The sequence below is a fragment of the Typopeltis vanoorti genome, chromosome 2 (genome assembly GCF_054136105.1).
Source record: "Typopeltis vanoorti isolate ZY-2024b chromosome 2, IOZ_Tvanoo_1.0, whole genome shotgun sequence".
NCBI classification, from domain to species: domain Eukaryota; kingdom Metazoa; phylum Arthropoda; class Arachnida; order Uropygi; family Thelyphonidae; genus Typopeltis; species Typopeltis vanoorti.
This window is the reverse complement of record NC_143550.1, coordinates 128374800-128389076: the sequence shown is the minus strand read 5'-3', so window position 1 is coordinate 128389076 and position 14277 is coordinate 128374800. Positions and strand designations below refer to the sequence as shown.

Here is a 14277-nt window from a genome sequence, read left to right as displayed (position 1 = left end):
TTTTATTGTAAAAACATATAATAAAACATATAATTTCGTATTAATTAATTAATATGAAATTACTAACTTTATATTGGTTGTGTACTGATAGTTGTTACTTTATAGTGTACTGGATTTCTTTCCATGAAGGAACCAAAAAGGACATCATGTTTAATTAATCTAAACAATTAGAATAAATTATTTTTGAATTATTCATTATTGCTATCCTCATATTAATATAATTTATTATTATTATTATTATTATTATTATTATTATCTGACACCTCCAGGTAGTCAAGGACTCATTGAGGGAGGCTGTAAATTACCCAACCCAACTATCATACCTACTCTTGAATTCATTCACACTAGATGCACTCACTTCCCATAAGGGCAAATTATTCCATTCACTCACTCACTCACTCTCTGGGAGAAAAACCTAGCCCTTACCACTTTCTTTACTGCAGATAAATTTAACTTCCATGGATGCCTCCATGTTCTCTCCCCACCTTCCATATAACGAAAAATTTCATCAGTTGAAATGCTATAACATCCATTCAAAAGTTTATAGACCTCTATCATATCACCCTTCTTTCTCCTGTTAACCAGAGTCTGTAATCCATATACTCACAATCTGTCCTCATAATCTAAATCCCATAATCCGGATATAATCTTTGCAACTTCTTTGCACCCTTTCCACAGCTTCTTTATCCCCTTGGAACCCGGGAGACCAAATCTGCGCACAGTAATCCAAGTGTGGTCTTATCAAAGCCTTATAAAGAGGCAAAATTACTTTCTTATCCTCTGAGTTGTAGTTGCAACTTTTGCTGTGTGACCTTTGAACTTTAAATTCTTATCCACCAATACACCAAGATCCCTTGCCTCTTCGGTTTCTTGTAGCATAACCCCGCTAATATAATATGCTGCTGGAACTCTAATCACGCCAAAGTACATAACTTTACACTTACTAACATTAAACTGATAGCCATTTTCGTTTGCCCAAATTTCCAGTCTATTGAAATCGTTTTGTAATTTTTGAATATCAGTAGCATCCCTGATTGCCCTGCCTATCTTCGCATCATCAGCAAACAATTGCAAATCTGATAATAGACCCTACTTGATATCATTAATGTATAGATTGAACAATAATGGCCCAAGGACTGAACCCTGAGGTACACCACTGGTTACCTTAAATCTGGCTGATTCACACCCACTGTATACCACTTTTTGATATCTGTATGTCAACCATTCCCTGATCCAAGTCGATAGATTATGTTCCAATCCCATATTCTCCAGTTTACACAACAGCCTATTGTGTGGTATCCTATCAAATGCCTTAGAAAAATCCAGCATTATCATAGTGTATCCATTCCCTTTATCCAACTCGCCGTAACATTGTTATAAAATATGAGCAAATTGCTAAAACATGACCTTCCTTTAGTAAACCCATGCTGTTTCCTGAAGAGTATAGAATGCTTGTCTACCCATTTCTGTATGTCAGTTCTTACCAACTTCTCTAAAATTATTCACTACCACACCAGAGATACTAATAGGTCATTAGTTAGCACATCAGTTTTTGCACCACTCTTGTGCAATAGAACTATCATACATTCCTTCCATTCCTGTGTTATCATTCCTGAGCTGAGACTCAAGTTATACAAATGTGTGAAAGGCCTAGCCAATTCAGCTGAACTTTCCTTTAACAAATGGGGCAGCTATTCCATCTGTCCCTATTGACAAATTCTTATCCAGGTTATGCAAGAGCTCTTCAACCTCATTTTTATTTCAGAAATGCATTAAAAATTTAACAATATACTTAAGAAAAAAAAATAAATAAATTCAGCTTATGAACATCCAACAAACACATTTCTGTGAATGCTTTAAGTTCATATGCTGGGATTCACCTGTATGTTTTCAAATCTTCCTAAAGTGACAGCATTATACATAATAGATAGATATGGGGTGGGAAGGTAGCATAATTCACACCATTGGAAACAATGAAGTAGTCAGAAATATGCAGGTTTGCACATGGATGGAACATTAATGAAAACAAAAATGCTTCAAGAAATGTGACTTTTCAAATAATTCTAATAATGCATAAAATAGCTGCATTTTTTTTTTTTTTTTTGATCAGATGATGATATGTTCTTGATTGTGCACATTTTGTTTGGTTAAGGCATTAGTTTCAATTGATTTAATATCCAGATTCTTATGCATGTTTATACTCTTTATTTGTTTTTTCACACTTCATTAAAATCATATAGAAGGTTTTTAATTTGTTTAAAAAATACTTGAAAATAATTTTATGCTTCTCAGTAACTTAATAGGTAGTCACTGGCATGAGGGTTTTTATTTTGTTGTTCTTAATTTGAGATAGCTCTCTAGTCAAAGTAGCTGAGTTGAAATATCCTTTTGTCTTCCCCAGAGCAAATGCTTTGTAATTTATGCTCTAACATTGGCAAGTTATAAGCGATTGATCTAAAGTTCAAGTTGCTTATGTGGTAGGCTATAAATTTTGCCCATGTGCAACGTACTGATTTTCATTGCAGAAAAAGACAAGAGCCAGCAAAGGTTGGTCGATTGGGAGAGCCTTTGCTACTAATGGCTTGCAAAAAGTTAAGCAAGTTTGAGTGTGGTTAATAGTTGGAAGGGGTTAATTGTTTGATACTGTTGGCAGACTTTCCCTCAATGAGTCTTTGGACTTCCTGGATGTCACATAATAATAATAATAATAATAATAATAATACTCTTGAGAACGCAGTTTCAGAATTTTGCATCTAATATATTGCTAGAATTTAATAACAGGAATAAGAGTTTAAGAATTTCTCTTAAATATTTCTTTTCACCCTATTAAGCATTTTTATAGTACTGTAAATATATCATGTTGGAACTCAGTAGCATTGAACAGAAACAGAGTATTTTACTGTATCTTGGCATGTGATATCTTGTATGGTGAATTTTTTATTTTATTCATTTTTATACAAAAAAAAAAAAGGTTGACTTAGATTTGATAAGCATGATAATGTTGTCAAGTAGAATTGCAATTTTGTGTTTTTCTTTTTCCATTGTTTCAGACAGATGACGTTGATGATAGTTCTGGCTCGACAGAGACAGATCATGTTTACGAGCCTGTCTATGAAAGTTTAGCAATATGTAATCAGGAAGATGAAGAAGATACAGTAACTCTATTACCATTTGGAAGTCGTTCAACAAGTCCTGCCTCGGAAATTTGTGATCATCAGCTGCATTCTTCCTGTGATAAAACTGCTTCTAAGGTTAATGGCAGCACAAATTCTTTTGCGAAAAGAACTGGTAAAAAGATACATAACTTAAGACATAAGTGGTCTTTAACAAGAAGTGATATGAATTTAGATTCAACATCAAAATTAAAGAAAAGTAAAACTTCAAAATCAATATCAGAAGAAATAGGTTTAGATGTTCATTTGCAAGAGGATATTACTACGTCCCCTAAGAAAAAAAACACTAATAAAATGTTTTCTTAGGCAAAAGAAAACCGTACCGCCAATCTCTGAGAATGAAATTAACAAACCGAGTCCTACATTTTATGTACAGTTGTCTTTGACAGATGAACAATCCAAAAATCAGCAGGAAAATGAAGAGAAAACTCTGTCTAATACTTGCATCCAAAAGCAAGGAGCTGGTTCTCAACCAGGTTGCAATGATATCAAGTGCCCTTTTATAAGAAGAGTTTCTGCATCAACAAACATACAAAGACCTAAAACACCACCACCACTACCTCCAGTAAGTTCTGCTTGCCTTTCAAAAGCTCAAGGTGAAATTTCAAAACAGACACATTTCCTGTCAACATCAGCCCATAAACAGTTGAGAAAAGGATACTCTTTGGATTCAGCATACCAGAACAGATCTAACAGAATTGCATATACAGAGCCATTAATTGAGCAAATATTATCTGAAGAAAAAATTAAATCATTCTTTACTGATGATGTTTCGTCTTCACCAAGAGGTATGAATATTATGATAGTTAAAAGAACATAGATAATCTAGAAATGTTAAATTTATTTTATTTTATTTTATTTTTTTATGATAGTCCTGTGTTTTTGGTTTGTAAACATGTAGCACATTAAGTACTGGAATAGGAAGAACTAAGGATTTGATAATCTGGATGTCAACTGTCAATAGTGCACACCCACTCACCTACATTTTGCAAACCACTTCAGAATTTCCAGTATGCAGGATGATGTGGTTCCTTACCAGATAATGAAAATCATCTATCACCCAACACACTTTTACAAACATGCATGCATGAGTGGTATTGGAACCTATAGCCTGTAGGTTGAAGAGGTTAAGTTAGTGTGGGTTCAGTGTGTTCTGTCACACTAACCAGCACTCTAATTAGATACCATGATCATCTTAGCTAAAGGAGCCATATATTAAAGGTAACTGACAATGTGCCAATTTTGTGGTGCAATTCATTAAACAAAAATGTCATTCTAAAAAGAACATAAATAAATAAAATTGGAAATTTCTTCAAAACAGGCATTTTGAGAACATGTTCTAAAGTCAGTTCAGCCAAGTAAACCATTATGATTATATAGTAGAAAGTTTTTACTTGGATACAAAGTAAATTATACTGGAAAATGAAGAATAAACTCTATATAATACACACATATCCAAAAGGAGCTAGTTCTCAACCAGGTTGCAATGATATCAAATGCCAGAAATTTTTTCCCTTGGCTATATTCTACCAATTATATATTTGGTTTAATCCTTTATCCAAGTGTAAGCAAACAAAGTTTGCACCTGACCCTTCCCTTAAGTGAGTCTTCCCTTAATGCATAGCATTATACATGTTCGCAAAGAGATGTGCTTTGCATTATGGGATACTAAGACAAGTGATGAGAAGTTATACCACCTTTGCCACGAGTTGCACCATTCCTGAAAATACTTCAGGTGAAAACTTTGTTTGCTTACACTTGGATAAAGGATTAAACCAAATATAATTGATATCAAATGCCCTTTTATAAGAAGAGTTTCTGCATCAAGAAATATTCAGAGACCTAATACACCACCACCACCACTGGTTGCTAGTTCAGTGACCACTGAAGTACCTGTAGAATAGACACAGTGCTAAAACACTGCATCTGTGAGATAGAGGTAGAGGGGAATTAGTAAGAGAGGGACGATCAATTATATTCTTTTAATTCTTTACCCCAAGCATGAGCAAATAAAGTTTGCACAAGAAGTATCTTTATAACTGGGCTACTATTTTTACTACTATCTAATCCAGAGTATTTTAGTAATATGGGGATACACTATTTTGCTACTTGCATATAAAACGTAACTTCATTGATTTAGCTCTCATTGGTAGTCTAGTTCCCACTGATCTAGACTTCGGTAAAAGTTAACCAGTTTGGGTAGTGACACTTCCCAAAATGCATAGTAATATAAACATACAGAAGGAAATGTGCTGTTAACTTATGGAATACTAGAGCAGTCTGATGTGAAGTCATCTGTTCCATGTACAAGTAACCCTAGTTGTGAAGGTACTTCATGTGCAAACGTTGTTTGCTTATGCTTGGGTAAAGGATTAAAACAAAAATATGGTGTTTGGTTTTAGTATAATTTCATTATTATTATTATAGTTTATATGAATGATGTGGATATTTTGTTACATTTTATATTGATCCCATGCATGAGAGGTTTCAAGACCTTAAGCACATAAGTGGCATGTGTGGGGTGAGGTAGAGAAAGGAGTTGATTGAATTTTTGAAAAGTTGCAGATTGTACTTGTTTAGGAATACTTCATGAAAAAGACTGTTACAGAAGTAGATGAGATAAAAGAGGATGAGGAGAAACAGGTTTGTGTTTGCAGTTGTACTGAAAAAGAATGTTGAGCTTTTGTTGCTTTTGTATTAACAGGCGCACCAGAAAATAGAGGAATAATGGTTGCTAGTTCAGTGACACAGCGACTACTGAAGTACCTGTAGAATAGGTACACTACTGAAATAATGAATTTGGGAAATATAGTTAAAAGTTTGTAAGAGAAGGATCATCTATGAGCCAAACTGATCTACTCTGGACAGTGTTAAGGATTTTCAGAGAGGTTTTATCTGCATCATGTCAAACATGTGAACGGTATTCTGAGGATGGGCAAATTTGAGATTTGTATAGTAAGAGTTAGTTGGGTATAAAATAGCATGTTGAATGAAAGAGAATGTCTAGTTTTTTGGATGCTGAGAAAGTTATTGATGTGATGTGTTTATGCTAGGAAAGACTGGAGGTAAATGTTAATCCATGCAGAGATCTGATCCTGTCGGATGATTTATGTATCACTAACAGAAGTGAGCTGAGATCGCTTTTCCAAAAGAAAAGGCAAGACTGCACTTTGGCATTGGAAGTGATCAGATTGTCCTCACCCCATTGAAGAATGGTATGTAAATCTAAGGTACTGGTAGATCTTGAAGATTGGGATTTTTGAGCACTGCATGGTTTGTCAAATGAGTAAGGTGAATGGAGAGTACTATCATCTTAAAAGCTGTGAATGGGATTAGCGGTGAATGAGATTAGCGGTGAATGAGAGGGGATCATTTATATACAAATGAAAGAGAGTAAGTGATAGAACAGAGCCATGAGTCACTTCTGCATTGGGTGAAGCTCAAAAAAAGAGAGAGAGAGAAAGCGAGCTGTCTACTATGATATGCAGTTAACGATTAGAAGAAAGCTGGCTACCCAATTACAGAGAGAAGCAGGTAGACCAAAGAATAGCAATTTGTTTAGAAGGTCTCAATGCCAGATGTGGTCAAAAGCTCGGGAAATGTCAAGAATAACAACACATGCTTCTCCGAATCTTTCTATGGCATGCATCCAGTGGTGGATAGTGTTGGCTGAGAGGTCAGCCCTGGGTCTCGAATGGTAGAATCCATGCTGGTGTTGTTGATTAAGTGATGGGCCTTTATAGTTATTGGAGGAGTTGACTATTGATGACTTTCTGCATTATTTTAAAAAGGACTGAGGTGATGGCAGTTGAACAGTAAATTTCTATCTCATTTTTTTTGGAATAAACTAGATATATAATTGCTTCTACACATTGAGATATTTGTACCAGCTATGTATAATAGATTGGCAGATTTATGTTAGATTTGGAGCACAATGTTTGAGAACAATTGGAGAGATGGCATTAGTTTTTTTTATGGCATTTGGTGGTTCAAATCGAGTCGCCAACTAGAGGAAATTTTGTCCCCGCAGTTAGCCGAGTGGCGAGTGGCTTTGCGCTTCGCAACCATATGCCTGGGGAAGGAGTGTCTTGGGTTCGATTCCCCTCGACGACGTGAGCAGCTTAAGGATTTTTCTCGACCATAGCCAAGTTAGCCAGCGTTGGCAGTAGGTTTTTTTTGCCGGCCTGGTTGGCCTAATGGTTAGCGTATCTGCTCTCCAGCCAAAAGGCTGCGGGTTCGAATCCCGCTGTGGGCATGGATGTTTGTGATTGTCTGTGAAAATGGTGGTGGTGGTGGTGGTGAACGTTAGATGGCGTTGTTGTAGTTGCAGTTCAGTGTAGTGGGTGGAGACAGAGAGGTGTAGAGTAGGTGCCCTCCCTCGATAAGTCTTTGGACTCCCTGGAGGTGTCATATAATAACAATAATAACAATTTGTAGGTTGTTTTAGTGCAAAAAAAAATTTTTTTTTGTCTTTTTGCCAAAAAAAAAACTACAGGAGCCATGATGCTGGTATGGTGGGAGTGATTTGCCTTTGTAATCTGTGCAGGAATTGGAGGACGACATTGATACTAAGAGGTCAGTCTTATCTTTGAGTGATGTATCATCAGTACTATCAGGATGAAAAAGAGGTTAAAGAGCAGTTGATCAGAAGTTGTGTCCACTTGTCTTAGCAAAGGACCAGAAGGAATGGCTTCCATTATGACAGGAGACAAGTTTTCTGCTATTTGCCTTTATGAAATCAGATTTATATATGCTGATGACTGTTTTGCATTTGTTGCACATGCTTTGGCATAGTTCATGTATAAAGCTGGGATTATTAATGTGAGCTGCCTTTAGCAAGCTGAATTTTTTCTTCAACTGCTTTGTTACACTTTATGTTGAACCATGGCTTGGAAAGTGTATCAGGATTTTGGATAGAATGGGAGGTCTGTACCAGTAAGGATAATTTCTGTGACTTACTTGGAACAGGTGTTTGTGTTGGAGGAGCAGAGCAATAGTCAGACCATGGAAAGGAGGAGTAGAAATTCCTGAGATCATCTTATTTTGACACCTTTGTGGTGCCAAAGGATACAAGGTCAGGAGTTGTTGGAGGTAGGGTGTTTTGTGTGAGAGGAGACTTTGCAGAAGATAGTGCAAGTCCAGTTATAATCAGTAAGACAGCACTGCAAGAAACTGATTACTTGAGAGATCTAGGAATGATAGTAGGCAGAGAGTTGAAGTTCAAAGAAAATTCAATGAAAATAAGGGAAGTTACTTTTCCTGTTTACAAAGGCTCTGATAATACTGTAATCAGATTAGCCTAGGTTTCATGAGAGGAAGGCAGCTGTAAGAAGTGATGGTGGAAACATACAAAGACAGGTAACAACGATAACATCAGGATGACAGAGTTTGGTAAGTTTTTAATTATTATTTTTTTTATGTGATCCATGCATAATTTATAGAATTTATAGAACATTAGTATTAGTATCATAAGTCGATTAAAGATTAGATAATCCAGAAATCCTGCTCTAGAGGCAAACTGGAACAGCCTCACACTGGGTGATGATTTTATCTTCCACTTAAGACATTCATAGATATCTCTGTCCACAGTGGAATTCAAATTGACAGCCTGAGGACTGGAAGTGGAGGGCAAGTACACTATCCACTCAGCTAACCAATCTGGCTGTGAAATATATATATATATATATATATATATATATATACTGACTTATAACCGAGAAAAAACAATTCAAATAAAATCAAAATTCAAAACGCGACATGTTTCATCGGATTGTCCGACTTCTTCAGGCATGGGAACATAGAAAACAATCCAATGAAACATATTTCGTTTTGAATAAATTTAATTGTTTTTTCTTGGTTCTAAGTCAGTATATATAAATACGAACATATCCCAATTCCGAGTTAATATTACAGATAGTCATATATATATATATATATATGTGTGTGTGTTAAAGATATCAAGCTATTTTAAACCTGGTTTTTACTTTTTTTTATACCCAAGGTTAATAAATATTAACATTTATTATACCCAAGGTAAAATACTTTCTACATATATATATATATATATATATATATATAAAATTAGTTAAATGACTATATACCGAGAATGAAAAAACAAGAAGGTTTAATAATAAGATACAACTGGTTTGTTTCGCTGAATGATTCAACTTCTTCAGGTATCACAGGCAAAGAATTATACAAAAAATGACAGAGACATCATAAAATTACATCAACAGATCTAGTATAAAAGACAATAGTACATTTAAAAACAGGAATAAGAGCTTGAGTTCCAATTAAAGTTGACTATGTGTTTGAGCTGCCACGAGTGCGCCAATACTGAACAGTGGTAATGTGTGCATCAGAGAGATTGAAACTAAGGCTGCTGTTAATATGTGATGAATCTGAAATTTCTCTGGATTCGATGATCTTTCTTTCGAGTTCATCATAACACACATGGATATTAGAAGTTTCTGGCCAGTCTACGAGGTATTGGTGGCCTTCATCTGAGTTAATAGAGACGAGAACTAGAGGGAGCGCTGGCTCTGGTCCTATTGTAGGAAATGCCTCTCAGGTGTCTTCCATACGCAAAAGGATTGATTTAGCTGTCTGGCCATAATATGGCTTTCCACAATCACACAAATTCTTGTAGATTCCTGGATACTGAGTAGGGAGATGTTTCACTTTAGGTTTACTTAGTATGGAGTGAAGTTTTGGAAACGTGTGTGTATATATATATATATATATATACATACATACATACACACACACGCCCTCTTCCAACAGTGCAACAAACGAAAGAACAGCTTTAAATACAACTACAACGTTTTCATGCTAATTATGTATAGAGACTCTCTATATTGTTCATAGTTTTTTTAACCTTCAGTGTTTAGTGTTTTTTCGTTTCTTTCATAATGTCACCTGATGAAGGCTGTTATAAGCTGAAACTAGTCGTGTTTTATTGTTAAACTCCCTTTTTTACCTAACTCTCGGTTTAAGTCATTCAACTCTATTTTACAATATGTATTTCAACCGAGTCAATGATTCATCATACATATATGTACGTGGCAGAAACATTAAGTGATTTTATAAAATATATACAAGGAAAACTTTTTCAATGCAGTTGACTCATTGCAACAAACTCATAGAGACAAGAGGAATACCTAACAGTGACCTGACAAAAAATATTGTCCATCTACCTGTCTGAATTCCTGATAATCCTCTTCACTCTCAGTTATATTTAATATTTTTTTTAACAGGTTCTCCTTACATCTGGCCAACTTGTTATAGTGGATAATTTGCATGCTTTAGTGAATTTCTTTTAGTTTTGGATAGGATAGTTCATTAATTTGTTACAGTGTGAGTTCGATAGAAGTGGCAAGTGAAGAAAAAGAAGGGACTGGTCCCTGAAGGTTGATAACAGTATGAAACTAGCAAGAGCTGGAAGTCAATATTAAGTATCCAAATAATTATAATACATCATTCATACAGCAGTCATATATGAGTAGCACAAATGAATATATAAAAGAATGTGGACTCTATACTTAGTTATCATGCAAGGACAAACAGAAATTACATGTAAATTAATATATAAATTAACTGTATATCTACTATATCAAACATAATTAAGTATAGCATATGATGCTATCAACACTCAATAAACTTTACATATCTTGCCTGTTTAGCCATTTCAAGGTCTTTTATTAATTTGTCCAAGCACATTATTTACATGTTTGGACAAATTAATAACAGACCTTGAAATGGCTAAACAGCACATAAATACACTTTGCAACCATGTGCAGATGGATCACTGCTGAGTTTTTAAAATCCTCCTCTGACTAAAGGTTTCCTTGACAAATTTGATAGCATTCATTTGATGCATTTACTGGTCTCCAAACTCTGATATACTTAGATCTCTTCATCTGCCTTTCCTTGAAGCTTGACCATCTACAATCCCAACTTAACCCTTTTCTGTGACAGCCAATGAAGCTGGATGGAATACTGACGTGATTGCTGTAAGTGGTGACCTAACAAAAAACATACATCTACCTGTCTGAATTCCTGATAATCCTCTTCGCTTTCCCAATACCCTTAATCTTTTTTTTAACTGGTTCTCCTTACATCTGGCCAATGTCCGAAGGAGCAGAAGAGAAAAATAGTTCTTTTGCATAAAGGAGCTTCTAAGACTAGTACTGATTGGTCTAAAGTGAATTAGAGACCAATTCGTATCATAGGAATAATGGCAAAGGTATTGGAGAAGTTAGTCAAAGACAAACTTCAGGAATCGATGGATAATAAAATATAATACTCTATGGAGGAGAGCATGGCTTTATGAAATATAGTCCATGCCTTATCTGTGTGTTAAGGCTTAATTGCTGGGAGGAACTTATATTGGAGACCTAAAGGAGTGAAACAGCACTGAGAAAGGATTAAAAATACCATTTAAAGTTTCTATTGGAATGATTAATAATACACATATCTTAGTCAAGCTCTGACATCAGCTCACTGTTCACCAACATTACCTTAAATGACGCCTTATCACTTTTAAAAAAGTTTATCCTCCTGATATCATAGATTTCTTTTCCTTTACAATCCATTTTGGATATTGCTGTTGGAAGAACAAAATTTACAGATAGAAGGTAATTTATGGATTCTCTCCTCTCACTCCCTCCTCTCCCACTAAATTTTTAATGGAAGATTTTGAAAATAAAGTTTTTGACTCAGTCCATCTCAAATATCTTACTAAGATATATCATTGTGTTCTCTGTTTGGCCTCACATAGGCAGATACATCGACAATCCCCCCTACCCTCTCAGCAGTATGGTATTATTAACAACAGAGTGTATAACCTCTGTTCCATTGAAGCTTTTCTTGCAGCAGAACTCAATCACATATGCCACACCTCCTATCTAATGGCTACAGTTTTCACATAATCAAAAAAACAATCAACCCCTTTCCCAATCCAAGACAGGTGGATCAAGTACGATGCAGTGAATTAGAGACCAATTAGTATCTTCGGTGTAGTCATCAAGGTATTGGAGAAGGTATTTAGAAATTGCATCCAAAGTGAATGGATGGATAGCACTCTGATTCAATAGAGCAGTAGTTCCCGACCTTTTCCCATTCACTTGTGTACCCTTTTTAAACCCATTTCTGTAAATTGTACCCCTTGTTTTTAAATATTGACACTTTTATTCAGCCTATCTTAATGTAAAATAGTGGAAATGAGGTAATGAGTTGGGAAAGGAATATTACTCTAAAAGTACAAACCACAGATTTAATTTTACAATATTCGTAACACAAAAATAAGTATAACTTCATATTAAATATTGATAATGATGATCAAGTATTTAACAAACTTTTGATTTATTTTTATTAATAATATTTATGTTATCTGGAAAGGTCATTTCTTAATAACACGCAATTGTTCTGAAAAGGAGGATGGGTGACAAAAGTGATGCATGAACTGGGCATAATGATTGGTAGAAGAGTGGTTTAAGGGAGGGGTTCATAGCCATGCCCTCACCAATCATCCTTCGCTAATGTGAGCTAATTTTGAAGTGTCTCCATTAGCAGTGATTCAAACTTAACATTTATTGTTCCATAACTAACGTTTTGCATTTTGTTTACTTGTTTTTCTGCCATTACTGATTATTTTTCATGTACCCCCGAACGGCCCAGCACGTACCCCCGGAGGTATGCGTACCACCTTTTTGGAACCGATGCTCTTGAGAGCAGAGCATAGTTTTGTTAAAGGTAGATCTTTAGCAGTTTGCTCATGTCCTTATGGCAGAGTGACAGCAAAGTTTTATAAGCAGAATGGATATACCATGATACTTTTGGAGTTTGCCAAAGCATTTAACAGGATTTCACATTTGAGGTTGTTTATACACACTCAAAGAGATTGTTATGCAAATAAACTTGTGGCATGGATAGGAAAGTAGCTGATTGATAAGTATTGGCAAGTAATGTATAAAGGTGCTGAGTCTGTGATAAAGAAAGTGACCAGTGGTAGGTATTCCAGGTTTCTGTACGTGGCTATTGTTGTAAGTTAATATTGCTGGTCTATTCATTTTCTTACAGTGCTAATTTGGTGAGAGTAATATGAGACATGATACAGAATTCCTGCACAGAGACTTGAACAGACTGGTCAGATGACAGCGAATATTATTTCATTGTTGCCAAGTACAAGGATATTCATTTTGGACAGAGGGCATTGCAGGCACAGTCTTATATTAATGCAAATTTGTTTCAAGTAGTAGTAGTCAATAAAGTTGAATATTTGGAGATTATAGTTGACAGAGAATTAATTTTTAAGGCTGTATTACCTAAGTAAAGTCATTGCACCTATTAACTGCGGTGCTGAAGAGAACAATAACATCTAAGAAAAAGGCAGGTATTCTCAAGCTTTACTAGGCTTTGATAAGACTAAATCTGGACTATACTGCTAGTGTGGATATATCCATCTCTGTTACAATGGCAGGAGAGCTGAAGAAATCCAGCAGAAGGTAATCAAGATAATAACTGGATAATGGAATTTTACATGTAAGGATAAATTGAGGGAATATGGACTTAAACGTTTTAGGAATTGATGGAGGAGATGTGATATTGATATAAATATACAAGTTAGTAATTGGACCTTATGATATAGATACAAGCAAGATTTTGCAACTTAAGGTAGATGTGGATAGAAATTAGGATCTTCCCTGAAAGCTGACCATGGGTATGTTGAAGAAGAATAGGAGGTCCAGGTTCTTCTTATGTGGAATGAGCTACTATTAGATGTTTTGAGTGTGTTTTCAGTTAATGTTCAAGGAGAAACAGACTTTTTAAATGAGACGTTCTGTCAATGAGTCCTTAGACTCCCTGGTGAAACCTGCATAATAATACAATATTATCTATCCCTATCTGCTTCTCTAAATATAGTAATTTTCTTTGTGGTACCCTATCCAACTCTTTTATGGAGTTTAGTATTATGGTGCATCTATTTTTCCTATCTGATGCAGTTGTCATATTATAAAATGTGAGTAGATTGCTAAGACAGGATCATCCCTAAACAAAGCCAAGTTTGTATTAAGATATTATATTCCTCTCCACTCATTCTTGA

General features: G+C 35.2%; 1 protein-coding gene across 1 annotated transcript in view; it reads left to right on the top strand.

The window, feature by feature from the left end:
- The first annotated feature begins 3275 nt into the window (after positions 1-3275).
- Positions 3276-14277, top strand: part of Exn (Ephexin) — a 265308-nt gene continuing 254306 nt past the window's right edge. Inside the window, exon 1 of the mRNA XM_090413075.1 lies at positions 3276-3961. Within this exon, the coding sequence (XP_090269201.1) occupies positions 3412-3961 (550 nt within the window). The 5' untranslated portion in view covers positions 3276-3411. The remainder of the gene's footprint in view (positions 3962-14277) is intronic.